Genomic DNA, 14,676 nt, shown 5'->3' on the forward strand with positions numbered 1-14,676 from the left:
AAAAGTCTAGGAGGACGAGTTTATCCACATACTGTATTTCTTGAGTAAATACATGTTATTATTCCTTTGGTGGTAATCTGATAAACAACTATTTTAGGGTTTTTGGTAAACATGAACTTGTTACCTTTCCTTTCGTTCACAGGTATAATAATCTTTAATCGTCTCATATTATTTTCAGAGATCCATCATCCCACCCTACAGTATATACAACACAATAGATCCCACCCAACAGCACAATTATAACGAACACACAAATCACATGCATGTGCAAAGCCCATGTGCGGCGCTCAAGAAAAAATGTTAACAGTAAACAAGTATAGCAGCTCACAGTGTGTGTGTGTGCGTGTGCGCGCGCGTGTGTGTGTGTGTGTGTGTGTGTGTGTGTGTGTGTGTGTGTGTGTGTGTGTGTGTGTGTGTGTGTGTGTGTGTGTGTGTGTGTGTGTGTGTGTGTGTGTGTGTGTGTGTGTGTGTGTGTGTGTGGCGGTAGACGTGGTGAATTAAAGGGTTTGGTTGGTGTAATGATGTGTTCTCCTCTCCAGTCTGGCACAGGGCAGGGATCTTGGCTCGTCTCGTAAAGAATGTGTGAACGAGAACAATGCGTCCCGACACTCGGCGGTGCTTTTGCTTTGATCCACACACACACACACACACAAAAAAAACAGCAGCAGCCGGCCAGCAACGCTGCATGTGCAACAAGACCTGAAATACACAAACCTGCTATTTCAGACCATTATACCAACTGAACTACTACGACTATACAGGCAGCGTGTTGCTTTCAGAGGAAGCGTGTCAGTGGTTTGAAGTGCATGCAGCGTCGTGTGTGAACTATATAGGGCCAGACCGAGGCCACGTTTTGGGGCCTTTTCTAATCAACATTGAAAAACTTTGATTTGATTTAAAGGTGTAGTTCACCCAAAATCTATCAGTTACTCACCCCATGAAGTTTTGAATTCATGGAGATCTTTTTGTTTTTGTCGCATTCCTGAGCCAATAATTTGATGACCGGCGGAGTCTCCTTCGGTCATCAAATTATTGGCTCAGGAATGCGACAAAAACAAACAAATCTCCATGAATTCAAGGCTTCATGGGGTGTGTAATTGATAGAAAATAAGTTATGTTTTGGGTGAACTACTCCTATTAAGTTTCTATTTGAGCTTTTGGATAGATGCATTTTTTTTTTACTTAAGTATAAGTTCAATATATTAACACATTGACCGCCGGGCCCGTAGTTCTACGGGCCGTTAAATCCAACGGTTAAGCGCCGATCCCGTAGCCTACGGGCTGTGGTGCTTTTTCCTTTTTTTCGAATTTTTTTTTTTTTTCAATTTTCTAGGGGGACCATTTTCAGTGTAACACCACCCGATGTCGACCGGAAGTGCGATCCCGTTTTTTGTTTCCCGTCTGCCTTCATTCTAAGTCGTACACAAAAAGCCCTGTAAAAGCCCCTGTAAACATGTAGTTTTTCATCCTCGCATTTCCCATGTTAACTTAAACGGTCAGAACTCAAACATGGCGGCTCCGTTTGACACGTGGTTTGGACTGGTACACGCAGGGAGATGTCGCCGATGTAAACAGACCGTGTACAGCTCAATCTTAAGGATTTTAACAAGATCTATGGCGACGTGAAAAAAAACAAAAAACAACAATAAAACGTTGGCACTGGTGAGTACATTATGAGATTAACCTCTGGCGGTCAATGTGTTAAAAGAACATTTAACATTAATTGTACAATGTACTGTACAAGCAAAAAAGGTTTGTACAAAATAAACACAAACTGAACTTAAGTCCTATTCAATGTATATTCAAACATAGCCAATTTACAAGCTCTTGAGCTTGTAGATCTGCTATTTGTGAAATTGTTTTGAAGACTTTAAACTATAAAGACTTGCCCAAAATAGGGACGCCAGGTCAAAAGTTAATAGAAATCGGGTCACATCAGCTGCATAATTGCAGATATATATATAAAAAAAAAAAAAAACAGTCGGTCATTAATGTGAAAACACTAGAAAAAGCACCCTGTGTGAAGTGGGCGGTGTCTTGCTAGCTAATCACAATACTGAATGGAGTCAACCAATCATGTACAAAAAATAAATACATTTATTGAAACACTGTTTATGATGGAAGAAACCATAACTTAAAAAAAAAATTATTATGTTTTTTTTAAAGTTATGGTTTCTTATATAGGGCTATGCACATGTGTCATGTGACACTGGCCAATCACAGTCCTGAATAGACTGTGATTGGCCAATCACGGTGCAGGGTTAGGTGGGGTACATTTTTGGCCAATCACAGCGCAGGATTTGTTGTACAAATATCCAAACCTCACTTATAGGGGCGGTTTCACCGCCCAAAAAACACCATTGGGGCGTTAAGCCCCTTCCTACCCCAGCCCCCCCGTCGGACCTGTACCCCCTCCTCCGTCCTCCCAGCGGGGTCCCCATCACCCCATTAGCTTCTTATCTAATCACTCAAACAGCGAGGGGGTCCCCCCCCCACACTTAGGGTGCATGACGAAGCTTTTCAACCACCTCAAAAGAAACAGCAGTGACTGAGGGGTTCCCTCTGCAGTGACTGAGGGGTTCCCTTTTCAGTGACTGAGGGGTTCCCTCTGCAGTGACTGAGGGGTTCCCTTTTCAGAGAGAGAGAGAGAGAGAGAGAGAGAGAGAGAGAGAGAGAGAGAGAGAGAGAGAGAGAGAGAGAGAGAGAGAGAGAGAGAGAGAGAGAGAGAGAGAGAGAGAGAGAGAGAGAGAGAGAGGGCAGTGGGACACAATTTGAAAGTTGAGGAGACTGTGGATGGTTGGGGTGTAATAATAATATTAATTAGGGTGTGTTCTCTCTCTCTCTCTGTTCCTTAAACAGCACCAGTCTGATCTCTGACCCGTCCTGTCGCGCTACAAATTAACCCAACTCGATTGGCAGGCTTGCGCATGGAGGTATGGTTTGTGACATCATAGATCATTGGTCATCAAAGTGGGGTCCTTGGCTTGGGGAGGTACCAGGGGGTCCCCAGCTACATTTGTTAATATAGTTTCACAATCATTTTAACCGCTTTATTCATATTGTATAAAATGTAGATCCTAAAGCTCGTAGCGTGTCACTTCGCGCCGCACTATGAGCTTGTAGATCGGCTATTTTTGAAAATCATGAACATTTTTGAAAATCTTTGAATATATATATAAAATTTGTAACTTAAATGCTTCTGGGGGTCCCTGGCAAAACATTTTTGGTGTAAAAAACATGAAAAAGTTTGAGAACCACTGTCATAGATAAACCCATAAAGTACGCATAAAGTGCACACGGTTATGATGACCTGAGTGACTGGCCAATACCCGGAAGGAGGGAGGAGGGTGTGTCTCCCCCCCCTAGGGACGTAAAGAGCTGTCCTTCCTTCAGATATATCGTCTCTGTCGGGTGGAAACCTCATTACGTCCAAAACTGTTACTTTTCAGGATTCAAATTCAAAAGCATTAAAAGTAGCAGATCTACAAGCTCGCAACGCGTCGCTTCGCGCCGCGTTGCGAGCTTGTAGATCTGCTACTTTTAATGCTTTTCTGTGACGCTGTAGTATGATCGAGTAGGGGCGTTCATTTATGAGAAAAACACAAACAGTTTTTTGATTTTTTGATTGAATATTTTATTAGGCAATTTTTTTTTTAAACAGCACAGTTACATTTAAAATACTTTGTCTAACAGGTCCGTTCATGAAAGTCCTTGCGGTCTTGTTTCCAATGAGGGCCTTGGTATTCAATTCATAGACATATATAGTGGCACCACAGTTGGAATATCAATACAAAAAAAAACAGAAAAAGATAACACTATGTACAACAAAAAATAAAAAAGGGGGAAAAACTATATGTACAAGAACAGGGGGGGGGGGGGGTCGTCTGTCTAACGGGAAAATGGTAGTACCTCCTCTTTTGGTCTCCTGAAAGGTGTTTTTAAGGCTGTTTTAAATGAGCCCAGCGAACTGCATTTTTTGAGGGCTGGGGTTAGACTATTCCAATCCTGGGTGGCAGTGCTGTAGAAGGAGAATTTGCCCATGTTTGTTTTATGGGTGGGTGGTACCAGATTGTTGTTAACGCTCCCTCTGGTATTGTGACTGTGGGTGTCGCTAACTTTTTGGAGGGATTTACTCAGATATGCGGGAATAGGGGGCATATCGGACATATCGGGCGGTTAAAATTTAAAGATGAGAGGTTTCTGCCCGACAACAACAGCATTATATCTCTACGGTGTGATGTTGTAATGTGGAGGTTGTGTTGGTTTTTAGATGAATGTGGTCAAATGCCAGTAACCCTTACATAAACACACGCACACGCACACACACACACACACACACACACACACACACACACACACACACACACACACACACACACACACACACACACACACTGTCTCCCCCTCCCTCACCCATCCCTTCATTCCAGCACTAACTCACTCTCTCATCACTTATAGCTGCATGTTTTAAGCCCCTCTTTATGCTTCAGCGCACGACGGTGTCCCGCGCCCAAACATAGCCGATCTACAAGCCCTAGCAGCGTCGCCGCCTCCGGGGGCTTGTAGATCGGCTATGTTCAGGAGATTTACACGCGACCAGTGGTGGAAAAGTACTCACATGCATTACTTAAGTAAAAGCATCAATACTGCAATGTAGAAGTACTCTGTTACAAGTAAAAGTCCCTTATTAAAAATGTACTTGAGTAAAAGTACAAAAGTATTATTGGCATCAAAATGTAGCTACTTAAAGTACCAAAAGTAAAAGTAGACTACTCTTCATGCAGAATGTCCCATTTCAAGTTTTCAAATGTATAAAAATCTTTTGAAAATAGCAGATCTACAAGCTTGTAGATCGGCTATTTTCAAATGGCTGAAATGTATATAGGGCTGAAGTGATTACTGTATGTTTTGTAGTAATAATCAAAATCTACAAAGTAACTAGAAACTAAAGTTTTCAAATAATTGCAGTGGAGTAAATGTACAATATTTGTCTCTGAGATGTACTGTTGTGGGGTAGAAGTAAAAGTATTGGAAATTGGAGATACTCAAGTAAAGTACAAATACCTCAACATTTTACTTAAGTACAGTATTTAAGTAAATGTACTTAGTTACTTTCCACCACTGCACGCAGCCACCCTGGAAGACTTCAATCCATGTTCTGTTTGTTTTCTCTATTATAAGAAATTGCTCTCATCTGCCTGCTATTGCGTAATTTTTGGAAAGTACAGTAATTATACCACTTTTTTATTTATTTATTTGTTAGGAATTCTTGTCAAATCAACATGGCAGCAAATCCACCCCCACCACCTCAGAATACTGCATGTTTAGGGTCAGCAGTTGTGAAATGCTTTTGGTTATGTTTTCATACCTTGTTTTTTTCATCCAAAAATGCCACAATCTTATAATAACCCTCTGACATGAGGCTGTGCTGTGTTGCGCAACATGTTCACAGTGTAGAGGCCAGGGGTGGGAGAAGTAGTAAGATTGTTTTTATTACAGTGTAATTTAATACTAATTTAATACTGGCATAAAAATATACTTAAAGGTTCTATGACATTCATTTTCACTTTTTTTATTTTCAATGTTTTATTTGGGGTTTTATGACCTCAATTACACCCAAAAAAACTGAACTTAGAACATTCAGTGGATTTTCTGTGGTCTGGGGTTTTCTGAATAATTAGGCTGAAAAGTAATCTGAGCTTGGCCCTTCGACAGTGAGGTCACAGTCGATTAATCCCGCCCACTCTCCTCCTCGCCCCTCCCCTCCCCTATCCTTTCCTTTGGGGGGGGCGGAGCAGAGGCGATGATTGACAGGCAAAATCCCTCACCAGCGACACCCGCAGGCAAAGATTTCTTTTTTCATTGCAGTTGAAAAGGCTTTAGAAATGTGAGAGAAAAACACCTGCCATGGATCACTGGAATGGAATTTTCACTTAAAACTTTTTGTACACTTTTGAAGGACCAGGACAAAGACTTTGAATGTGGTGTAAAAGTGAATGTCATTAAACCTTTAAAGTATACAAGTACAAAAAAGTCACCCAAAAAAAGTCAAAATCTTTTGAAAATAGCAGACCTACACGCTCACAATTTCACGAATAGCCGAAGTATAAAATAGGGCTTAATGAACTGGTTAATATATGTTTTTTTGTTGTCAAAGTGAGGTCCAGGGACCCCCGGGGTCCTTGAGGGGGTTCCAGGGGGATGCCATGCATTGAGAGCTTGTAGATCGGCTTTTCACAAAGTCTTGAAAAAGAGATAAAATGAAAACTTTGAAATATTTATATTTGAAACATTGAACAATCTTGTATCTTGTATGGATGGGTGGGGGTCTTTGTCACACAATCTTTTCAGATGCAGGGGTTTGTTTTTCTCTCGTCTCTCATGGGGGTCCTTGACTTGAAAACGTTTAAAGAAGCACTGAATTAGACAACATGGCAATGTGGCCTCAGCTCCTCCAGCAATAGGATGTTGTTGCTGTATCCTTGTTAATGATCAGTGAGTTGACATTGTGTGTGTGTGTGTGTGTGTGTGTGTGTGTGTGTGTGTGTGTGTGTGTGTGTGTGTGTGTGTGTGTGTGTGTGTGTGTGTGTGTGTGTGTGTGTGTGTGTGTGTGTGTGTGTGTGTGTGTGTGTGTGTGTGTGTGTGTGTGTGTGTGGGGCTTTGATGTAAGGACCTTGGCCTGCATGGTGTACTGAGGTGAACTACTTTGTGGGTTCAGTGTGAATGCTAACATTTGTCACTCTGGTTTTTACTCCCAGAGGCAAACATCTGTCTGACCAACACAGTTCTCTCTCTCTCTCTCTCTCTCTCTCTCTCTCTCTCTCTCTCTCTCTCTCTCTCTCTCTCTCTCTCTCTCTCTCTCTCTCTCTCTCTCTCTCTCTCTGGCAAAGTAATGAAGACAGAAATAAGGCCCTGAGCAGAGTGGTGGAAAGTAACTAAGTACATTTACTCAAGTACTGTACTTAAGTACAATTTTGAGTATTTCCAATTTTCAATACTTTTACATCGATTCCACTACATCTCAGAGGCAAATATTATACTTGAAATCCAATGAAACTGGTCAGATGACCAATGATATCCAATGAAATCGACAGGAAGTGGAAAACAGACAGCCTAGGAAACAGGTGAATACATTTCAGCCATTTGAAAATAGCAGATCTACAAGCTCACAATGTGTATTGTGAGCTTGTAGATCGGCTGTTTTCAAAAGATTTTAATACATTTGAAACCTTGTGAAACAGGACATTCTGCATAACGAGTACTTTCTACTTTCAAATGTACATTTTGATACCAATACTTTTGAACTTTTACTCAAGTAAATTTTGATTTCCGGACTTTTACTTGTAACAGAGTATTTCTACATTGCAGTATTGATACTTTTACTTAAGTAAATTATTTGAAAACTTGTTGCTTTGTGGAGTTGTAGTACGGAACATACATTACCCAATTAAGCCCTATTTTTTAATCCTTAGTCTATTTATAAAATAGCAGATCTACAAGCTCACTGCAGATGTACACGCTTGTAGATCTGCTTTTTCCCCTCTTTTGCTTTTTAGTTTGACACATTTAGAAAACTTTGAGTACTTTTACTTTGTACATTTCGATGCCAATACTTTTATACTTTCACTCGAATACAGGCCTTTTACTTGCAACAGAGTATTTAAATACATTGTGGTATTGCTGCTTTTTACTTCCACCACTGCATGTGACCAACAGAAATAAGTCCTGAGCGTCCACAGATGTCAGTACTTTGTGTTTTTATGTATAGGGGAGGCAGGACAGAAGACAGACAGGCAGAAACACAACAACATGCTGTTGTTGACATCTGGGCATGTTAACCCATTGAGACTTGAAGCCGATTCTACATGTCTCCTAAATCTCAACAGTTTTCTGAAAAACGTATGTTTCTATATCAGTGGTGCTCAATTTTTTTCATGTCAAGGACCCCCAAAATTATATGTATTTGGCCGCGGACCCCCATCAAAATATTTTGTTCCAGAGACCCCCCAAAAGCAAAGATTTGAATAAAAAATGTTCGCTTTAAAAATATATATATTCAAAGATTTGCACACATTTTCACGATTTTTCAAAAATAGCAGATCTACAAGCTCGTAGCGCGGCACTCGGTGCCGCGCTATGAGCTTGTAGATCTGCTATTTTTGAATAGCCCAGAGTGTAAAATGTTTTTTAGCTCAATTTTAAAAAATGACACAGATCCAGGTCTTAATGGGTTAACATATCGTCGGGCAGAAACCTCATGTCGTCCATATTTCTAGGATTCTTCACGTAAATGAATGCCGTACGTCATCAGGGGTCTTCAACGTTTTCAGACCAAGGACCCCTTGGCTGAGAGAGAGAAGAAGCAGGGACCCCCCTCTACATATTGTATACAATTGTGATTTCTTAGACAGCTTCATAGACTTTGACAGCACTATCTATCATCAGTGTATGTTCGATTAATGTGTATTTTCAGACATTTAACCACTTGAACGGTCAATATTTAGTCTTTTTTTCCCCCTCTACACCAAACCTATTAGCCAAAAATAGCAGATATTTTTGGCTAATGTTCCACTCAGAATAGGGATGCTGGGGTTGAAGTGGTTCATGTAAAAAACATGTTCCTATCACACAAAGATTTGGCGGACCCCCTGTAGTAACTCTGGGGACCCCCTGGGGTGGTCCTGGACCCCCTGTTGAAGACCCCTGCCGTACATCATCATATATACAAGAGTGTCACACAAAAAGTAGTGAAAATAGATCTCCCTACTTCACTGCACACTACGCGTCGCGATGCGAGTGAGCTTGCAGATCTGCTATTTTCACTATTTTAAAATGTGTTTTGAAATAATAATAAAAAAGGAACAGCTTTGAACATACAAGGTGTCTGACGACACTCTGCACCATCAACCTATAATAAGAACATGACGGTTTGGGATTCTTGGGGTCTATGGTTTTGCTGTGCACGGTGAAGCGCTAGCTGGTTCTCAACATGGTGGTCCATGTTGGGGGGGCTTTAAAAAAAGCCTTAAATGGACTTGCTCCATCCTACATGTCCAGTTTAATAGAACCTTACATCCCTGGACGACCACTACACTCCCAGGATCAGTGTTGTTTTGGTGATTGTATTAGTGGTGGGGCACTATTTTAATGACGTCACGCGCATGTCGCTTAAACAATTGATATCCATCTAGGCATCATTCCTATGTTAATTCATGCTGGTGGGACAACCGGCAGGTTGTCAGCCTTTGTTAACTTTGTTGAGGTGTGAATTTAAGGTTGTTTTAAATCTATGCATGTGCGTGTGCGTGTTCCCCCCCCCCCCCCCCTTCCAGTCAAACGTTTGACGTTTGGTCACATTTGTCCCACACAAGTAATAACGATATGCATTTGGGGGAGTGAGAGTGTGTTGCAACCACACCGATGCAACTCCTCGCAAAAAAAAAAAAAAAAAAAACGTTTTAGAGACTGACCTGTTGCAGACTGGCACCATTTGGACAGGGGTGTATTGGTGATTTTTTTGGGGCGGAACGCTATTTTAATGACGTTACGTGCATGCACGCACGCGCGAGCACGGCACGCACACATCACACACATCTCACAGCATTTTATTCTATGGCTAGAACGCGTCCACCTGCCTCGATTCATGACTCACAGCCAAGACCCAAATGGCTACTTTGCATAACAGGTTTACAAGTGAGTGTGCAAATGCACCCTCACCCCTCGCTACATGGTAAGCAACACCACCTCTGCTGCCAGTATGTATCCTATCTGTACGCAACAATGTATCATATGTATCCTATCTGTACGCAACAATGTATCAGTATGTATCCTATCTGTACGCAACAATGTATCATATGTATCCTATCTGTACGCAACAATGTATCAGTATGTATCCTATCTGTACGCAACAATGTATCATATGTATCCTATCTGTACGCAACAATGTATCAGTATGTATCCTATCTGTACGCAACAATGTATCAGTATGTATCCTATCTGCACGCAACAATGTATCAGTATGTATCCTATCTGTACGCAACAATGTATCAGTATGTATCCTATCTGTACGCAACAATGTATCAGTATGTATCCTATCTGTACGCAACAATGTATCAGTATGTATCCTATCTGCACGCAACAATGTATCAGTATGTATCCTATCTGTACGCAAAGATGCCTCAGACACCTTCCAAGAAGAAGTTCAAAGCTACATTTTAGTTTCAGCTCCTATAATTCGTGGCATTCTTTGAGCACACAACATGATGCGCTGTGAGCTTGTGGATCGGCTATTTTCCAAAATATTGGGGTCCCTGCTGGCACAAAAACCTTTTCAAACGGGGGTCTATAGCTGCTGCAGCCAAATCTATTTGGTTGAGTCGTACAGTATATAGAGAGAGAGAAAGGAGCTTGAGAGTTCCTGGATGTGAAACGAGCATTATAAGAAGAAGAGGCCCGTTTCCCTTATATGGAGCTGGCAGGAGGCCCTGCATTCCCCCGTAGAACTCAGTATTGCTGAGTGTTGACATGAGGGCCTGTATGATATCACTTTACACACTGCCTGGCTGCTAGCTCTCACTCTGTGCTGCTGGGAGAAGTATACTCACATCTTGTACTTGAGTAAAAATACTGTATGATATCACTTTACACACTGCTGGCTGCTAGCTCCCACACTGTGCTGCTGGGAGAAGTATACTCACATCATGTACTTGAGTAAAAACACCGTATGATATCACTTTACACACTGCCTGGCTGCTAGCTCCCACACTGTGCTGCTGGAACCAAAGTATACTCACATCATGTACTCGAGTAAAAATATCAATACCAACCACACTGCTGCTGGAACAAGTATACTCACATCATGTACTTGAGTAAAAAATATCAATACCGCAATGTAGAGGAAATACTCTGTTATTACAAGTACAAGTCTGGTATTCAAAATGTTACTTGAGTATCAAATATGCAGAATATCTAATTTCACAAGTTTTTTCACAAGACGTTTTTTTCACAATCCTGCATTGCGCCGGGGACCCCCCAGCGCAATGCAACACTTAGCCCCCCCCCGCCCCCCACCCCACCTCAAGGACCCCTATCGGTCCCTGGACTCCACTTTGAGAACTCACTGCTGTACAAGGTTCAGAAAGCGTCCGCTTTAAAAATAAAAAGGCCCCTGACCGTCCCTCACGTGTTGACTCTAGAGTTTATCAGTGACGTCCATCGTCCATCATGTGCTCTCTATGTAAGCAAAGGAAGGAAAAGGCCACAAACTCATGTAGGTTTGTTTCTCCTCCCGCCCAGCAGACCTATGTGTCCTCCAGCCAGCAGATGGCGCCCCCCAGTCCCAACCACAACAGTAGCAGCAACAACGGCGGCGGGGGAGGGGAGCAGCTGAGTAAAACCAACCTGTACATCCGAGGCCTCCACCCTGGAACCACGGACCAGGACCTGGTCAAACTCTGCCAGCCGTGAGTACTTTATATCCATAGATGTAGAGACCTAGATACCTCATTGGCTGCTGCATGCAGTTCATTGGAGCCACCTGTAATCGCGGCCGCCATATTAGAGGGGCCACGCTTCCTGACTACCTGGCCAATCACATCGCGTCTTTTTCCGGGACTTGTCAGAATGTAGTTGTATAAAAATATCCCGTTGTATTTTTATACGACTAGATTCTGCCAAGTCTCGGAAAAGACGCGCTGTGATTGGCCAGTAGTCAGGAAGCCCCCTCTAATATAGCCCCCTCTAATATAGCCCCCTCTAATATAGCGGCCACGGTACAGACGCCCCAGAGTCGGAGGAGCGTCTACCTTTATATGTCTAATTGTCTATGACTTTATCTATATATTCGCGTAGTCGCGTAGTGGCTGGTCATTCTGGTAGGACCCTTTCTGCTATGTTCTAGCAGACCACACATGTCCAATTTCCATACACACATTTCGCCTAAAAAATCTTAATTTTCTTTGTTACTTACTTGTTACTTTATTTGTGTAGCACCTTTCATGACATCAAATGCAGCCCAAAGTGCTTTACATAAAAAAGAGATCAACAAAAGAAAAACAACACAATATTAAACAAGATTAAAAACAATAAGATCAAAAACATGATCAAGAACAAATTAAAAGGGAGCTAGAACAAAATCGAAACAAGACAAGACAATAGGAAGAACAAAACATCACTACATCACTTTACAAGGATTCCAGAAGCACTCAGACTACCTGTCACCATACTGTATTTAGGCACACACTTCAGTAAGCAGTGGTGTAAAAGTAACTAAGTACATTTACTCAAGTACTGTACTTAAGTACAATTTTGAGGTACTTTTACTTTACTGGAGTATTTTCAATTGTCTATACTCTTACTTTGCAGATATAAATTATTACATTATAAAACATACCTATTAACCTCTTCAGCCCTATTTTATACCTAGGCTATTTGAAAATAGCCGATCTACAAGCTCACAACGCGTCACATCGCGTTGTGAGCTTGTAGATCTGCTATTTTCAAACATTTTTTTGTTACAAATTTTTATTTTTAAACATTTTTTTTTATACCAATACTTTTGTACTTTTACTCAAGTCAATTTTTTTTTATTATTTTACTTTTAACAGAGTACTTTTACATATTCATACTTTTACTTAAGTAAAACATTTGAGTACTTTTCCCACCACTGTCAATAAGGAATCACACAGACTCTACCTATTGAAAGATATACTAAATCTACATTTACAGGGAACCACTAGAGTTATGTCCTCAGGAGGCTAGTGTCAGATACAGCTCAGTGAAATTGTGAAAATGGAAAAATGGAAGTACTAAAGGGCCGTGCCAGTTCGTCTGGTATGTTTAGCTCACTGGCTACGGCTCACGATACGCTTGACTTTATATTATATTACTGCAGAGTCGCACCGAGACCATTTTCCAAAGCAAAGTTTATTGTTTGACTTTCGAGGAAGCCCCTAGATTCCATTAATTCTTGTACGGTATATGGAAATCCACCGGCAAATACTTGAAACTTTGCTTGAGATAAGTAATCCAACACACTAAATGTCATTGCGCGATTATAAAAAGAAAGTTTATTATCATTATTAAAAGTTATTAAAGTTACATTATCACTGATAGTTTTAAAGGGTTCATATTGTAAAATATTTACATATATATGCCTTCCATAAGGCGCAGTAGCACATTATATAAGAGACGAGAAAATATGGCATGTTGGCCGGATCCCAGTCAGGCAATTTCAGTCCCCTTCATCTCCCTACCCCTCCCGATGGCATCCCTACCGTCGGGGAATCCCTACCATCGGGGAATCCCTACCATCGGGGAATCCCTATGGAAACTGAGTGTTGTTTTAACCCATTAAGACCTGAGGCCTATTCTACAAATGTCTTCTAAATCCAGTTTTCTGAAAAACTTATGTTTCATTGGTATGTCATTGGTGCTGATTTTTCTTTTTTTTTTAAAGACGGGGTGCCGTGATTTTCAGTGATCCCCCCCCCCCCCCCCCCAAAACATAATCATCAGGTATTATGGTTATACTAGGAGGAAGATTTTTTTCAAAAAAGTTTACAGAAAGTGTTAAAATTATGTTTTTATGTGGACACGCCTCCAGTTCATTAAGTATACCTGGTTCTCACCTTAGCACCTCCTCCACCACCTTAGCACCGCCCACCTGTCCTAGTCCCTCCTCCTCCTCATGCCCACACCTGTTGTGTTATGATAATGAGGGGGAGGGTATATTTCTACTGCGTCATTAAAGCACTGTTTTTCTATTGGCACGTTTGACCCTCAAGGTTTCAGCCTCCAGGAAGAAACTGAAAATAGTCAGAGAAGACATAAAACACCATAAAAACACCACCAGGGGGCTTAATGAAGTTCTATCAACCTCATAGACACATGAAAAACTGAAAAAGTGCAATTAAATTACACTGAAGTCTGAGACAAAACACAAATATTCAACATTGCACATACTTCCATGAAGCTGTTTTTGTTTTATTATTTATTTATTTTATGCACCAGTGTGCAACCTGCTTCCCTAATCGTACAGTACAATACCTGTATTGCCACAATTTGGTTGTGGCAGTTTGAGTTGGAATGACATTGCTAATGTTCAACTACAGTATTATTTATATAACATTTAGAACACCAGAAACATACGTTGGCCACTAGTCAATTTGGTCAGGTTCTTGTGAGATAGTTATTTATTATAAATTAAGCATACGGTGTTGGGGCCTCCATTAAAGGCTGTAGAATACAGTTTGGGAAACGGATGGTTCCCGATTTGATACGTACGCCCCCCCTGGGTTGGGGGGGTGGGGGGGGGGGCTGAGCGAAGTGTCCTTGAGCAAGAGACTTGAACCCTTAGATGGTTTCCTCCGAAAGTGTGAATGGTTGAATGTAATGTAAATAGCTTTGAATAAAAGGCGCCATAAATGCACCGTTCATACCATTTACAATAGCAGCCAGTGTGTGCAGCCGGGGACAAAGTGACTCTACACACACAACCTGACGGTAAACATGTCGTCAGCATGTGTCGAACGCTGTGAAAGTTGGCCTGTGTCATTGTCTTCCCAGATAGCAAAATATGGGTGAATCAACGTTGAAAAATAGTCGGCCATAACGGTTGACTCAACGTTCAATCTCAACGTTGAAACTGTACTGAAATCACAACGCCATTATTATTTG

General features: G+C 41.3%; 2 protein-coding genes across 3 annotated transcripts in view; one reads left to right on the top strand and one right to left on the bottom strand.

Annotated features, from left to right (window-relative positions):
• LOC308082533 (AMP deaminase 2-like) overlaps positions 1-14,676 on the bottom strand; it is a gene marked incomplete at its 5' end in the record, with an annotated part of 557,360 nt that overhangs the window by 158,685 nt on the left and 383,999 nt on the right. The gene's annotated exons all lie outside the window — the stretch shown is intronic.
• LOC308082539 (RNA-binding motif, single-stranded-interacting protein 2-like) overlaps positions 1-14,676 on the top strand; it is a 98,448-nt gene that overhangs the window by 32,328 nt on the left and 51,444 nt on the right. For both annotated transcript variants that reach the window (XM_080424355.1, XM_080424356.1), the window contains exon 2: positions 11,299-11,462. In XM_080424355.1, coding sequence (XP_080280481.1) covers positions 11,299-11,462 — 164 coding nt within the window. The remainder of the gene's footprint in view (positions 1-11,298; positions 11,463-14,676) is intronic.

This window comes from Gymnoscopelus braueri, assembly GCF_963280865.1.
Source record: "Gymnoscopelus braueri genome assembly, chromosome: 3".
NCBI classification, from domain to species: domain Eukaryota; kingdom Metazoa; phylum Chordata; class Actinopteri; order Myctophiformes; family Myctophidae; genus Gymnoscopelus; species Gymnoscopelus braueri.